This window comes from Zeus faber (genome assembly GCF_960531495.2).
Source record: "Zeus faber genome assembly, chromosome: 3".
Taxonomy (NCBI): domain Eukaryota; kingdom Metazoa; phylum Chordata; class Actinopteri; order Zeiformes; family Zeidae; genus Zeus; species Zeus faber.
Genome location: NC_137190.1, coordinates 12,812,441 through 12,827,447, shown reverse-complemented (window position 1 = coordinate 12,827,447; position 15,007 = coordinate 12,812,441). Strand labels below are relative to the sequence as shown.

At 42.2% G+C, this 15,007-nt stretch overlaps 1 protein-coding gene across 1 annotated transcript; it reads right to left on the bottom strand.

Annotated features, from left to right (window-relative positions):
• Positions 1-4,850: 4,850 nt before the first annotated feature.
• cry5 (cryptochrome circadian regulator 5) lies at positions 4,851-13,607 on the bottom strand. Its single transcript, XM_079998198.1, has 11 exons — positions 13,487-13,607; positions 12,339-12,555; positions 11,896-12,090; positions 10,829-10,947; positions 9,845-9,999; positions 9,259-9,399; positions 8,197-8,364; positions 7,304-7,444; positions 7,047-7,198; positions 6,359-6,579; positions 4,851-5,115 (listed from the first exon to the last, which is right to left on the bottom strand). Exons 2-11 carry the CDS (start codon positions 12,551-12,553, stop codon positions 5,054-5,056), a joined length of 1,569 nt encoding a protein of 522 aa, XP_079854324.1. The 5' UTR covers positions 12,554-12,555; positions 13,487-13,607; the 3' UTR covers positions 4,851-5,053.
• Positions 13,608-15,007: the final 1,400 nt, after the last annotated feature.

Sequence of the window (15,007 nt, the reverse complement as noted above, 5' to 3'; positions counted from 1 at the left end):
TTATGTATTTATTAAATTATTTATCTATTGGTCTCTTAAATTTCTATATTTATTTATTTCCTTAACATCTCATTTTAGAGAATGTTCAGCTGTTAAATGAATCCATTACTGTACAGCTAAACACACAACTATCAATACAAAAAATGTTATCATCAGCTGACGACGGGATTGAAAACGCATTTCAGCTTATTTTTGCATCTATTTGCAAGCAAAGACTTGTATTATTAACTTATATTATTATGTAGCCGACCATTATGGGATGAGATGAGATGAACCCCGGCCGCTGATCGCCCCGTTGACAAACGTGGATGTGCTGCAGACGGCGGCCCGTGGCCCTTGTTAGAAATAATATGGCGCCTCTGGTTGGAAACCGCTCCATACGTCCTTTTTATGACCAATCGCGCACATGTTGTTCTTGCTGGTAGCCGCTTGCGTACGTGTTGCACATATTGTTCCGCTTGAGTTCATGTTGTTCATGTTGTTCTGCACGTGCGCCTCTGGTTGGAGTCAGTTCTTTGTAATCCATATGTCCTTTTGTGACCAGTTGCGCACATGTGGTTCTGCGCGTAGATTAGACTATATAAGGGTCCAGGGAAGAAGGAGCGGGGCTCATACTTTGCGAACTGACCCTGCTCCGTAGCTCTGTCAGGGATACAAAGTGCGGACCCAGAGACTCTGTATCTTGTACTTTTTGATTCTGCCGGACAATAAACATGACCAACTCCTAAAGTCGTGTTACGTCCCCTGATTGACGCTCCAACTCCATCAACAAGCACGCGGAGAACCTCGAGGGTAATTGTTATACTCAAATTGATCAACAGAAGTTTAGTAATTGATCGAAACAGGTTGTAATGGTTATCATACTTGAATTCATCAACAGAAATATTGTGTAATTGGTTAAGACAGGGTTCAGAAAGGTTTTCTCCAACAACTGAACTGAACTTGGTGATCCTCGAGGATATGGATTTTCTCCGAACACCCTCAACATGATCCTGGCGTTGTGAAAGGGTGTGTGAGGACGGATCAAAGCACAACACGGTGTGAAGCGGCTGCACAGACTCTCACCTCCTGCATCCACGAGGAACTACACGCAAATTACGGAAACGACTAAATTCCCCACGCGCGGAACGCTCAGGCACCTCGTCCAGCCTAACGGTCGGTTTGGAGCTCTCATACATTTAGGATTTTCTTTGCAGAGCTTTGGACATTCCATGAAAACAATGTGCCAGCTAAAATAATGGCAACAAGCGAGTGAGTCTGAATCATAAGTGGGGAGCGGCGTGTGTTCCCGTTGCCTTTTAACTCTGCTAAGTTTAGCTCCGTCCAAACTCCTGCTCTATCCCACACTGAAAGATTCATGTAGGAGAAATGAACCTTTTTTTTAATTGAGGTGTCTACTGACTCTCTAGTACTAGTGGTATTCAAAGTTTTTTTTTACCGAGCCGCCCTCGCTAGGATTTAAAAGACTTGAGGCCCGCCGCAGCAAAAAAAAAAAGATTAAAAATGTCCCATAGTAAAACCGGTCTAGCGGTCCAATTCATTTGTGGCTTTTATTGCCTTCTGGTCCAGGCTAACTAGGCTAGGAGTAGAAAGTGCTCAACTATTGAAAATATCATAATAAAAAAAATTATGAAAATAAATTACAAATACGAATAATTGTATTATTTTCAACAAACGACTGAAAATAACAATCCCTTAAAGCAGCACTGTGTCATTGCTGGTATTTGGTATTTGACGCCGCTACAGTTTCTGAGCGCAATTGCACTTTTACGCCACTGTCATAAAACTCGGTCCAGTATCTGAAAATATACCGTTACCGGGGTAGCTACCAGATGTGCTCGGCCTGGCAGATCGGCTCGCAGGCGTGAGTCAGGGGGTGAAACAAACCCCGTGGTGCAATGAAAGTGAGGAGGTGCGGGTGCCAGACGTGTCGTCCGAGCCGTCGGAGAGGTGGAGTGGCCACGCTTTGTACGAGCGTTATCATTGGGCATACATGCAAATGCTGATTCTTGTGACCAATAATTAGGATCGGGTGGAAATGGAAAAGCTATCGCCCTCACAGAAGTAAGATGTATGTACGCACTGCGGGGAGGGGGGCGTTGGAAGGAAAGGAAATAAGAAATTAGACGGAACTCTGGACAAGAAATCAAAATATTGCGTTTCAACAGAGGCTCTGTCTAGTCACCATTTCAGGGTGAGATGTAAGAGCTTATTTGCAGCGTGAACATTGTGACCGGTCGTTTCCAGACCCTCTGATGAGAGCCACCTGTGTTTTGGGCCTGTGGCGCAAAGAAAAAAACAAAAAACCCCACTGTGTTCTATTCAGCGACAGACATCAACACACATGTTAGCCATAATAAATGAATCTCATTTGTCCACATAATTGAGCAATTCCCGGGCTTTTTCGGGCGCTTGCCGCCAGTTGCCTAAGTAGTGGCTGGATGAGACGGCGCTGATGCTTAAGGTCCTAATGTCGTCCGTGGGCGGTTCCCAGAAACTAAGGCGTAGAATTAAAATGGGCAGAGGGAACATGGCCCGATGTGTCAGAGCCTTTTGTAATGCTGCTCTGCATGAAAACGTCATCGCTGCACTCGAGCTGCGGCTGTAGAGAGGTCCCCCGAATTGCCGAGTGCACCGACAAAACCACATAATATGGACCTTAATATTAAACACCAGGGGAGCCCAAGTACTGTGTGCATGCACGGGGGAATTGGTCAAAGGGAGGATTGGTGCATTTCTATAGACAATTAGCATTCAAAAAAGCTTTTTTTGAAATCTATATATATAAAATAAAATGTAAACGAAAATAAATAGAATTAAAATAAATAAATAAAACAAATAGTCAAATATACACAAATATCAAAAGAAAAAATAAAGAAAACATATATAAAAATATACGAAATGTGATTCTGTGCCCAGGATAACTCGTTGGCATTGGGTGTAAATTAGAAATGATAAATCACAAGCATGGACACGCAGGGAAAGATCAAATGGGTAAATTGCAAGCCTCCCCCCTTCCACTCCCCCCCCCAAAAAAAATAATAATCCTCTCCTCTGGTTCACAAGGCTCACATTTTGTAAACAGACAAACTGGTTTAAAACTGACGCGTGGAGTGACTTAGTTAGGTATTACAAATTACTACTTGTTTTTTTGGGTTGTTTTTTTTTACATTTTCATGCAACATTTCCAAATGTTGTGTATGATTTAGAAAACATTCAAATTAATTTTTTGGTTGAGATGATTTTACTTTATGTGACAATTAGACCCCATGCAGCTTCCGCAGTTTCCCTATAGACCCCAGTCTGTCTAACTGCCTCCTTGCAGAGCACCGTTCATTTTAAGTTGGCACGTCATACGGGAATTTCTATTTTCATATATCATAAAAAATGCGTCTGGAGAGCTGCAAGGGATAGAACACTTGAAATGCTAATGTGGTTTATCAATGTACAGGCTTACAGTCTGTGGCGCAAATTAACCCCTGAAATAAATCAAGCATACAGTATATAGAACTTGCACCAAGCTGCAGCGGGCAAAGTCAAAAGGTGTCGACGTGGACATGGCCCGCCTGCCCCGGAGCGGGGGATCAAGGCATGCCGACAGACAGACAGACAGACAGACAGACATTTATAAACCTGGATTAGACCGCAGACCTCCAAATGCAACACGTTAATGAGACACACAAGAAAGAAGCTGATATTGATGTATCTCCCACCTGAGTTTTCCTAGGATCATATGGGCTGTAAGAGCACACACGCACACACACACCATACACACACACACTTGGAGAGCAGCTTGTTGTGCTGTTTGACAGGTCTCTGTGGAAACTGGACTTGGCTTTGTAATAAGACTGTGCGGGCCGCTGCCGAGGTTGTGACATCATCAGCTGGATATTCACACAGTGTCAGCTCCAAGGAAGCAGAATACCAGGGAACACTTGACCTCCGAGAACAGCTGTAGCCAGCCCCATTACTGTCTCCCTTACACACACACACACACACACACCTCAATGCATAATGCTTATAAGCTTGACTTTGCCTGTGATGCCAAATAGGACTTATTTCAGGCTGACTGAAAACCGCCAATTTAGATTAGAATAGAAGAGGCTGCACATGGTAAGCATTCAACCTCATATTGCAAATGTGCCCTAATACGACTTTAACATATACCGTACATGAATTAATTAATATACATCACACACACACACCATCAAGTTTAATACATACCATAAGAAATATTGGATATGTAATTTCATGCAAGATAAAAAACAACACAAAAACATTCAAATATCCTTTTTGAAATAAAGAATGTTTGTAATTTATTTTATTTAAGTCTACACTGACCTCTGGTGGCAGAGATGAAAATGACGAAATCAGACATCTTAACTACAAGAACCGCAACCTTAGTCTATTAGAATATAATTGGATTAATCTAATAAATAACAAGAGCAATGTTTTTTTTTTTTATAAATACTAAAAATGTGTCTTTGAAAAAGCCTGCTCATTAATGTTTTTCATCACATCCTGTTTGTGTCTAAACCCGCCTTTTTTCAATTTAAAAAAAAAAGTATATTAGTAAATTAATTATGACTGCAAAACACTTTCATAGCCAATTTTGGTTTAACACAGTTGTATTTAAGATTTACAAGATATTCTATAAACTGAATGACAGGTGTAAAATATTAACTAAAATACTTATTTCCTGAAATAATAGAAAAATCAAATTGCAATATGTAGTTTTCAAAAAGTTTTAATAGTAACAGTCAATAGAAAGCAGCAAACAAACAGCAATAAACATTTCTCATTATTAGATTACACTTACAAACTACAGCAGTGTTTCGTAAATGGTGGGGCACCCTTACCCCGAGGTGGACTGTGGGGTACTCCGAAAATTTAAAAATATTGGTTTTATATAATGTTATAACAAAAAAAAGTTTGAGAACCACTGTACTAAAGGATGTGGTCTGGACAGGGACACAAAAGGGATATTTATGAACAGTACTTATAACAGCAAATGTAGTTAAAAAAATACAAAGATTGAGCATTCATACACAGCTCATGACTTCATGTTCTTATTATTCGGCATGTCCTCCATATACACAGCCTTCCGCTTTTCACCTGAAATAAAAGAAAAACTTTTTTTTTTTCTATAAATTGACATTAACAGTGGAAGATTTTCCTACAGACAGACACTTCATCTTCATGTCGTGTCGTAAAATATTGGCGTAAAGCAGTTCTGCGCGTAAACAAAGATGGCGGCTCGCCCCACCACCCGACCGGAGGTTTTAGAACCTCGATGTAGGCGAGTCATGAACGTTCAAATTTAAATCGTTTTTTTCTGGCAATTCCTGCTCCGAATGTGGATCGATATGGATCAAACTTGAACCACGAGATGTCTGAGACGTCCTGGGTCTGACTAGGCTTGGGAGATATACAAAATTTCCAAATATATGGCCAAATATCACGACACACAATATTATCGTTGTTGTTTACAAGGGGGGGGGGGGCAGTGACAGAGGAAGTTTTTCCGTTACGCACAGTTTTGGTTTCATTCACTTACAATAAATACATCTACAATAAAAACACTCTGTATTGGTCTTCTTTGGAGAGACTGTGAATCTCTAACGCCGGGTCACGGACAACGGATCGCAAGTTGCGCGTGGGCAATAATCCATCCAATGAGCGTTCTGCCATCTTTGGTCACGCTCGCCCCCATGCCCACGCAAGTAAGGTAAAGCACTGTGTCGTATAATATTGGCGTAAGCAGTTCTGGCGGAACGCGGCGCTCGGCGAAATTACTCATTGGATGGATTAATAAGACATTTGGCCGTCTGCGGCCACACAGCGGCAACATGGGGTGAATCTAAGTTTACACCTTAAATATTGCAACATAATTTTATACCGCGGGCGGGGTTGTACAGGCTGTGGTTGCTTGATACGGGGGTATACCTGGTTACATCCCTAATTACCATCGTTCCTGGATCATGCAGTGCGGACACAGAAGAGAGGAACTATTCCCCCAAAGCTTCTGAGAACTTCCTACGGTGTGAAAACGCATTCTGTGACCAGTTACAGTTTTTCGGGGTTTTGTGAAAAGCTACGTGTGTTACAGATTTCCGAGTCTCCATTGAACGCAGCGTCGTCTCGGGTTGTTTGTCCACGCGTGGCAAACACTACGCAGTTCACAGGGCGGGAGTCGCCGGATGCCGACGCCTCCCGAGGGGCGAAAAACGAACTAGAGCTCTGTCCTATACAATAAACCTAAACAAGGCAGATTTAAACAAAGCGACAGTGAACCGGAAATAAACAAACCTGAAGATAAACAATGAAGAGTGAATATGCGGTAATTTTGGTGAATGACCTTTAGCAGCGGCGGGCGGCTGGGTGTTATCTCTGGGTCTCTTGGCGTACGCTGCCTTCATTCTCTGGACGTTCTTCTTGCTGATCACCTCGTGCTCGACGAGCGGACGGGGATAGTCTTTACCCACAATGCACCCTGCTGCCACCTGCACGCTGCGGGGAGCCTTCCAGGGCTCGTACACGTACTGGGCTGGGAACTTCTTGAGCACGGGCACATATTTCCTTGGACAGAATAATGGTTATGGTTCAAATACATGTTCACAATCCATAGTTTAAACAGTTTTAGTACTGTTAGGTATATTGTATATATTCCACTTTATTATTATTTTTATTATATTGATTTATTACTTTGATAATTGTGTTGATGTGAGCTGCTGGGGGGCGGCAATTTCCCTTCAGGATGAATAAACTATCTATCCATCTATCATCAATCAGAACCAGAATAAGAGTTTATACGACCAAGTTTTGTTTTTTTAATACAAGGAATTTGGCAAGTTTCTCTGCTTAGCTTACTAGAATCTACTAGAAAGCGTAACAGTGTGAAAACAAATTTTAATAAAAAAAAAAAAAAATTTAAAAAAGCCAGATAGCTAAAAATACAGAACATAAATATTAAAAAATATTTATAGAATATACAAAAGTTCTCAGACTCATTTTTATTATTTGAGCTTGTGGTCTTATTATCTTACTTGATATAGTCGCCGTTCTTGTCAGTCTTTTTCCCGAAAGCCACGGGGGAGTAGACCCTGAAGTACTGGTGGAAAAAGGTGCTGGCGGAGAGCCACTGCCAGTTCCCAGCGTTCAGGGCCCAGTCCCCATCCAATAAAAACTCCTCAAACACCTTTTGGGGAGGAGCAGCAAATGTGTGCGCGTTAAAATCAGGCAGTGTGACGCACTTGGAGACGCAAAGACAGCGGGGGTGGGGGGAATGATTCAGGGATTGCACCTTCTGTCCCTCCTCCCAGCTGATCCACAGGTCTCCCCTGGTGAGGAAGCAGGCCACGGCGTGTCTCGCCAGGTGGTGGATCCAGCCTTCCTGCCTCAACTGGGTCATGATGGCGTCGATGAAGGGGAAACCAGTACGGGCCTTAAAAGAATACGGAAACAGATTGGTTAATAGATAGTCCGCTTATGTTCTGCTGTAGAATTTGAACGAACCATCAATTTAAAGAACAGCATATTTTTATGATTATACTACTAATAATAATGATAATAATAATAAATATAGCTGTAGGCAGCAAAACACGGGGTCCAGTTTACTCATGTTAGGTACGTATTACAGGGTTCCGAGGTTCGTAATCGGAGGTTCCCGAATCTGCGATCTGTGATTCTCTTTGCACCGGCTCAGGTTGGGAGGAGTTCAAATGGGTCTTTGAAGAAGACCTGCCCCGTCAGGTCTGCCCCCCCCCCCCCCCATCCCTGCTGCGAGGCGGGGGGGGGGGGGGGCCTCATCCCCACTGCAGGGGGCCAGCCGGAGCACGCCGGGCTCCTACTGTACAATCGGCTGTTCATGTCGTGTCTTTGTCGGTAGAATACTCGGAGGACTGTATCGAAAATAAATCTCAGAAATTTGTCACCGTGGAAGATTTTATTGTGAAAACATGGTGCGGGCTGGCCCCTCGTAACTAACTAACATACATACTTATATTTTATTACTGGTAGGCCATTTTCTTTTTCATACTCTATCGTATTGCTCAATTGTATTAGTTAACTGCACATAATAAAATATGCCAATAAACACGAAACCTAACAATAAACAACAAATATAACCGTAAATAGCAGAAAAACAATTAAAACATTTTTTCTATTAAATAATTCTCTCCATTAAAACCTCATTACCTCTTTCCATGCAGCCAAATACTCCGGGTTGGTGTCCCAGTCGATTTGGGTGCACACGGGATTGTCCACCATCTTGTTGAAGTTTGGGATGCCCACGCTGGCGGTGTAGAAGAACTCTCTCCACAGCAGCTGGCCATGCAGGGAAACCGGCGGAGCGGAATGCTTCTTCTGCAAATTAAAAATAAATAAAAACCAAATGATGGTGAGATGGAGAAAATGTTTTGTTTGATATTAACACATTTGGACCAGAGTTTCCGTGTGATTACCGGTTTTTGACCGAAAATCTGTTGAAGTCCAACATATTTCAATCTCTCCGGTCATAATGTCCGTTGTAATAATTCCCTCAAAGCGCAATTTGAATTAGTGCTGGCTGATAAAACGATAATTATCACCATTTTTTTTTCCCTCTCATTGTCAAAATAAAATAGACTGGATCATTTTGATAAAAAAAAAATCCACAGATCACACTCGGCAAGTTGCAACGGAAAGCCAATCAGTTTGGACGATTTAAAACTGACCTTTCATCTCTAACCAATCGTGCGCACGCACGCGCACGCGCACGCACACACACACACACACACACACACACACACACACACACACACAGACAGACAGACAGACAGACAGAGAGAGGTTCCGACCCAGCACAGACGGTTAATATCCATTGTGTAAAACATGTCGACAAAACCACAAACTTGTTTTATTTATTTAGACCTACTTGCCATATTTATTTTGTTTTTGATCCAAATCAAAATTTTTGTTTAAGCGAAATGTTAAAGCATCTGCACTTGTTACTTACTGATCAGGAACGGAAATTTGATTAAGGATTAACATGCGTAATATTTATTTTGTAAGACGGCATTAACTGACGGAACTTGCTCTATTTAGAATCTTCAGTACAAAAGTATTTTATTGTTTTTTAGCTCAATAAATACAGATAATATTTGACAGGAATCTCTCCCATTTGTCCGGACAGACACTGAAATCTTCCAGGACACGGCGACCGGCAGGAACTTTTATCTCACGGAAACTCTGATTTGGACCACATGTATTGCCACCCACCCCTTGGTAGACCTCTGTCAGCCTCCACCAGAAGGTGCGTGCAGACAGGCAGCCCCAGGTGACGTAGGGACTGAGGACGGTGGTGCTGGGGCTCAGGGAATTGGGAGACGTCTGGGGCTTCTCAAAACCACACACCCATCCCTGGGTGGGTTGGGTGGGGGTAGACGGACAGACACATCACAGTTTATTCCGTAGTACATTTTCATATTTTTAGGAATTTCATATGGAGAGGATTGTTCCGTTTCTCTACAGACAATTATTCAAGAAAGAAGCTTGACGAATTAAAAAATAAAAATAAAAAAAATGCCGATATACACAAATAGCCAAAATATACAAAACAGAAATATTTAAATATATAAAAAAATACAGAATAAACAAAATGCGATACTATGCACAGGACAAATTATTAGTACAAACCAAACTTTATTCTTAAATCCAGCAAAAGCAATCTGTATTTCAAGACAACAAAAAAAAAATAATAATAATAATAAATAAATACACTGCAATTCTAGATTCAAGGTTTTTTCTGAGAAGTACAAAAAAGTTAGGAAAAGGGAATAAAAACAGGGTATAAAAAGCTGCGTACCGTTCTCTGCATGTGTTGGTCCAGTCTCCTTAGCGCTTCCCGCTCTCCTCCAGGAAACGCCTCCTCTTTGAGCGACGCTGTGTCCTGTCCCAGCTCCTCCAGCGTGGGGATCCCAAACTCCTCCTCATGACCGTCTGAATAAGGTGTTTTCACATCTGCAGCGAGGGAGAGGAGGGGGGTCCTCTGAATCGCAATCATAAATATAGCTGCAGGCAGCAATGCACGGGGTCCAGTGCAGTCCTGTTAGATACGTATTACAGTTCTCCTGATTCTGTGGAGCGTAGCACGAGTTACAATTTTGAGTTTTACGAGCACTCAGAGACGAACCCTAGACTTGTATAACAAAGGTTCTATTTTTCCGACGCGTTCCAAGTACATCACTGCATCATTCATTCCCACAGTCGGGTGGACCCTACATGGTCACAGGGTTGTTTTTTCATGAATCCGGTAAAGCAAGGAGGACCAAAGAGATCAAATATCAATCAAACAGATCCACAGTCATCTACCAGGTAAGATGGTACATAAACACACAGAAGCCTAATCTGTAATCAAACCATTGCAGAGCGATGGACTCTAAGCCACACACGGTGCGAATGGACGTTTTGAACCATAATCTGCACATTTACAGTCCATTGAATGATGACGTCACAAAGCGTCTTACTCTGAAACTCATCTCGTCCCATTAGTTTTCAAACGTTGGAGTGTTTGGCTACTGTGGGTCAGATTTAGCCGGCTTTTCACTAATTTTTGCTCCGTACTGTATGTGGATCAATTTGGATGAAACGTGAACCTCGAGATGTTTGTGACGTCCCGGTTCTAACGAGACCTCAACCATGTTTCGTAGCTTCTGTGGTTGTTGTGTTCCACAGTTTTAGCCCGAAGAATTCAGAGGAAAATAACAATCCGAACGATTACAATTGGGGATTAAAATAATTACAAAAAAGACAAATGTATTGCCTTCTGAGGCATCCTTATTATTTTTACCTTTCATGTCTTCTAAAGTTGGAGCAGGAATTGGTCTTTTTGGGGGGCCCAGGCTCTTAACCACTGTCTGCATCCGGACATAAGTTAGTGGAGGCTTTCCGTTGTTTTCCTCTATTATCCTATGAAGACATAAATAACGTCTTTTAACTGTCAGGGAATAACCATGAGCCACTGTGGTACAAAGGTTAAATCCAATACTTCCCAAGAATGAAATGCTTAATAAAAAAACAAGGATTGTACTTCAGAATTTGACATGATGCTAAATGTAATGTAATATATATATATATATATATATATATATATATATATATATATATATATATATATATATATATTTTTTTTTATTATTATTATTATTTTTTTTTAAAATCTGAATCAGGCTTTATTAGCCAAGTATGCTTACACATATAAGGAATTCGATCCTGGTCTTCAATGTCCCCTTGTACTTCCAAGAGAATGGTAAAAAAGTAAAGCAACATTTTACAAAAAAAATAAAATTTAAAAAATTCTAGTAACAATGTCTAAAACTATCTACACAAGACATACTGTGGCAATTTCGCCCAACACACGCCACCCAAGTGCCATTTTTCAGGGACCTCCGGCACAGAGACACAGATGTTGGGGTTTGAGTTTATTGTAGAGAGTGGGCTAAGTGGAATAAGCCCAGGAGCAGATGGACATGTCTCATGACCAGGGCTCCTCTCCTGAGTGTGTGTGGGGATTGGGGATTTACCTGTTGCTCTTTAGACCAACAAACAGGGCCCTAATTACCTAGACCCAGGACAGGTGTGGCTGCTCAAACCACACCAACCCCACATACAAATAAAAAAAAAAATCGAAAGATATTTTACAGTGTGTGCAAATGACAAGCCATTTAGCTGTTACAATTACACAATGAGAACCCTTCATAGATAAACCAGATAGGTTGAATCACAGTTGTTCCCCCAGTCACCAGACAACTGTTTTGACTGCGCTTTTTGGTGTGTACTTCACTAGTTCCATGTGGCGTAGAGCACTTTCCTTTGCAAACACAAGATATTCCACTCGTCATTGAATCACTCGCTGACCTGTCTATGTCGTAGAGCGTGTGGGAGACTTTGTAGACGACCTGGACTCCGTGTTCTCCAGCCAGAGTGGTCACCGCCTTGTCCCGGCTCAGGCTGTACGGCTCGGTGTCGTACTCGTACGTCAACTTGGTCACTTTCCACTTTTGGAACAGTTTGGGGAAGACGTCCTCCGGCTTCCCTCGCACCACAAACAGTCTGCACAGGGGAGAAACAGTCAAGTGTTACTCGCTGACTGCTGGTATGTATGGCAGTGGTAAGAGAAGCCTAACTACATTTGAGATCATCATTTGATTCATGTTGAAACTTGTTATGAAGTCTTGGGACACAATAGTGAATCAATCGCCATCATCATATTAATTGAAATTGGAAGATGGATTGCTACACACTGCAAACCAACATACTCTCTAGTGACACGGAGGAAGTGTCTCCTTTCTGGTTCCTACCTGGAGTTGAGTTTCCGGAGGCTAGAGTCCAGGTCTTTGAGCGCTCCAATAAGGAACCTCCAGCGGTTGATACACACTGTGGCGGTGCCGTGGACGTGGGGGTCCAGGACAAACACCGGGTAGATCTCCATGCAGTCCCTCAAAGCAGCCGCCAACGATGGGTTGTCGTGCAATCTGAGTCCCTTGCGGAACCAGTGGATGCATGTGTGCGGCATGGCTGTGAACACACAGTGGCACCATGCGTTCATTGCAACAAATAAAAGACAGACAGACCTATAGACAGACCAACCTATAGACAGACGGACGTTGTAATGTACAAGGCAGCTCGCATCGATCTAACAATCCGCAATTATTTAGCAGAGTGATGACAATACTGTGGCAGTTTCGCCTGCCACACGCCACCCAAGTGCCGTTTCCAGGGACCTCCGGCACAGAGACACAGACGATGGCGTTGAAGTCACACCAGTTTATTGTAGAGAGAGAGCTCGTTGGAATTAGCCCAGGAGCAGACAGCGATGTGTCATGACAAGGGCGCTCCCGCTGAGTGTGTGTGGAGATGGGGTTTCTACTTGTTGCTTGCTAGACCGACCAATGAGCAACAGGTATGCAGCCACTCTGATCCTGGGCCCCAAATATCTAGACTCAGGACAGGTGTGGCTGCTCAAACCACACCACACATACAAATGGAGAAAAGAAAATGGCAACATGCAATACACCTAGAATTAAGTATAAAAGGTAAAAAAAAGAAAATAGGGAACGTACAAAAAAAAAAAATTTTTAAAGATATACCTACGATAAACAATTAACACAACAAAAAATCGTGGTTATTACAATAACCCACTGATGAACAATAAATGTAAACCTATGAATTAACGAAAGGCAATAAGATCTACCACAAAAACGAACCAATCGAACAATAACAACCGCAAGAAAAAAAAAAAAAAAAAAAAAAAAGAAGAGCGAAAGAACTTTGGGTGAAACCTTGAATCGCTGTGATTACCGACGGCAGATGTTGATGCGATGTTGGCATGGCAGTTCAACCACGAGATCCGCATCGCTCAAACTGACAGGAAAAATGGAAACCTAGAACCAGGTGGAAAGTAGAGAACGAACCATCCCACACACCAACGACAAACAGGCACCCTAACCTCAAATACCACCAAGTGGCTGCTGCGGCTGCTGCTGCTGCTGCTGTTGTTGTTGTTGCTGCTGTAGTAGTAGCAGCAGTTGTTGCTGCTGCTGTAGTAGTAGCAGCAGTTGTTGTTGTTTGGTATTGGTATTATTATTATTATTATTATTATTATTATTATTATTGCAGTAGTAGTCGTCGCTGCTGAAAACCGCTCCGGTGGTCGTGCTCCGGGAGAGACCGCGTGTTCGCCCGTTACGAAACGCCGCACGGCGACCACGTGTCACGGCGATCGGCCAATCAGACGAAGGTTCGCGCCCACCCGGAGCTCCTCAATGAACCGGCAGATGTCAGTGAAGACGCGCTGTGTCTGGTGGAGCGCAGGGACGGCTTTAGTGGCAGCCCTGTCACCGAGTTCTTTAAATGATAAATTACAACAAAAAGAAACATAAAAAAATATATATAAATATATATATAATAGTGCAATAATGTTTACTCCGATTAACTTTGAAGGTGTTGCTCTTTGTAGAAACTTCATTCCTCCATAACTCATTAACAAACACTATTTGATATTATTTGTCTTCTCTTTAAAAATAAAGTGATAAAGTATCTGGTCGATAACTTTGTTATTTTTTTAATACGTTTGCAGCACCACACATACATTATGCTTACTGTTTTGATTATTATTGTTACAGCAAAGTTTGCCGCGCTGCTCCTCCCACAAGTTTTGGAGCCCCATAGATGGAAAATATACCAAAACGACCATGACCATTATCCTTGTGGAACGTTTTGGCCACCGAAGACAGAATGTGCTAGAGAACTGAGGTCATCATGGAAACGCATGTAACTAGGGGAATTCCACACCTACAGTAACCCTGCCCTCAGTAGCTGCGCCAACCAGGGGGCATCATCATGTGATGTCTTTATGATGTCACAACTTCCCCCTATAAAAGACCAATTTGGCGGCGCCGCCATCAGTTTACACCAAAGAAGAATAACGCTTTTGCATACGTACATACACATACGCAAATGTACGTACAGTAAGCATGCACACACCCACACAGGGCCAGCACACCTCCACAATTTTACCGTGAATTGTATAGATGTTATTATTATAGCAAAGGTTTGCAGCACAACACCGCAGTTTTTGAGCTAGCCATAGTCGGCCAAAAATCCCAAGAGTTAGCAATCAAGTCAAGTCTATGGACGGCCAATAGAAATAAAATATGCACAGTGTTCATTTCCATAAACCCAAGTCCATTCTATTAATGCTTGCCCATATAAGTTGCTTTTTATTGGTCACAGCTCACTGGATGGTTTGTGATCCCTGTCCTCTACTGTAACCCATTACTCCTACAGCCCTCCATCCAAGATATCACTGCAAATGAGGGACCGACAGTTCAAGGATGTATATGCTGGTTTAGGAACAAACATGGCCAACTGTTGGTTACCATTGTTAGAAAGGGCGGAAGTGCAAACCATGTGTTAATCCTTAAAATTAAGAACGGAGTCAATAATTTCTTTGTTTTTCAGTGAAAAA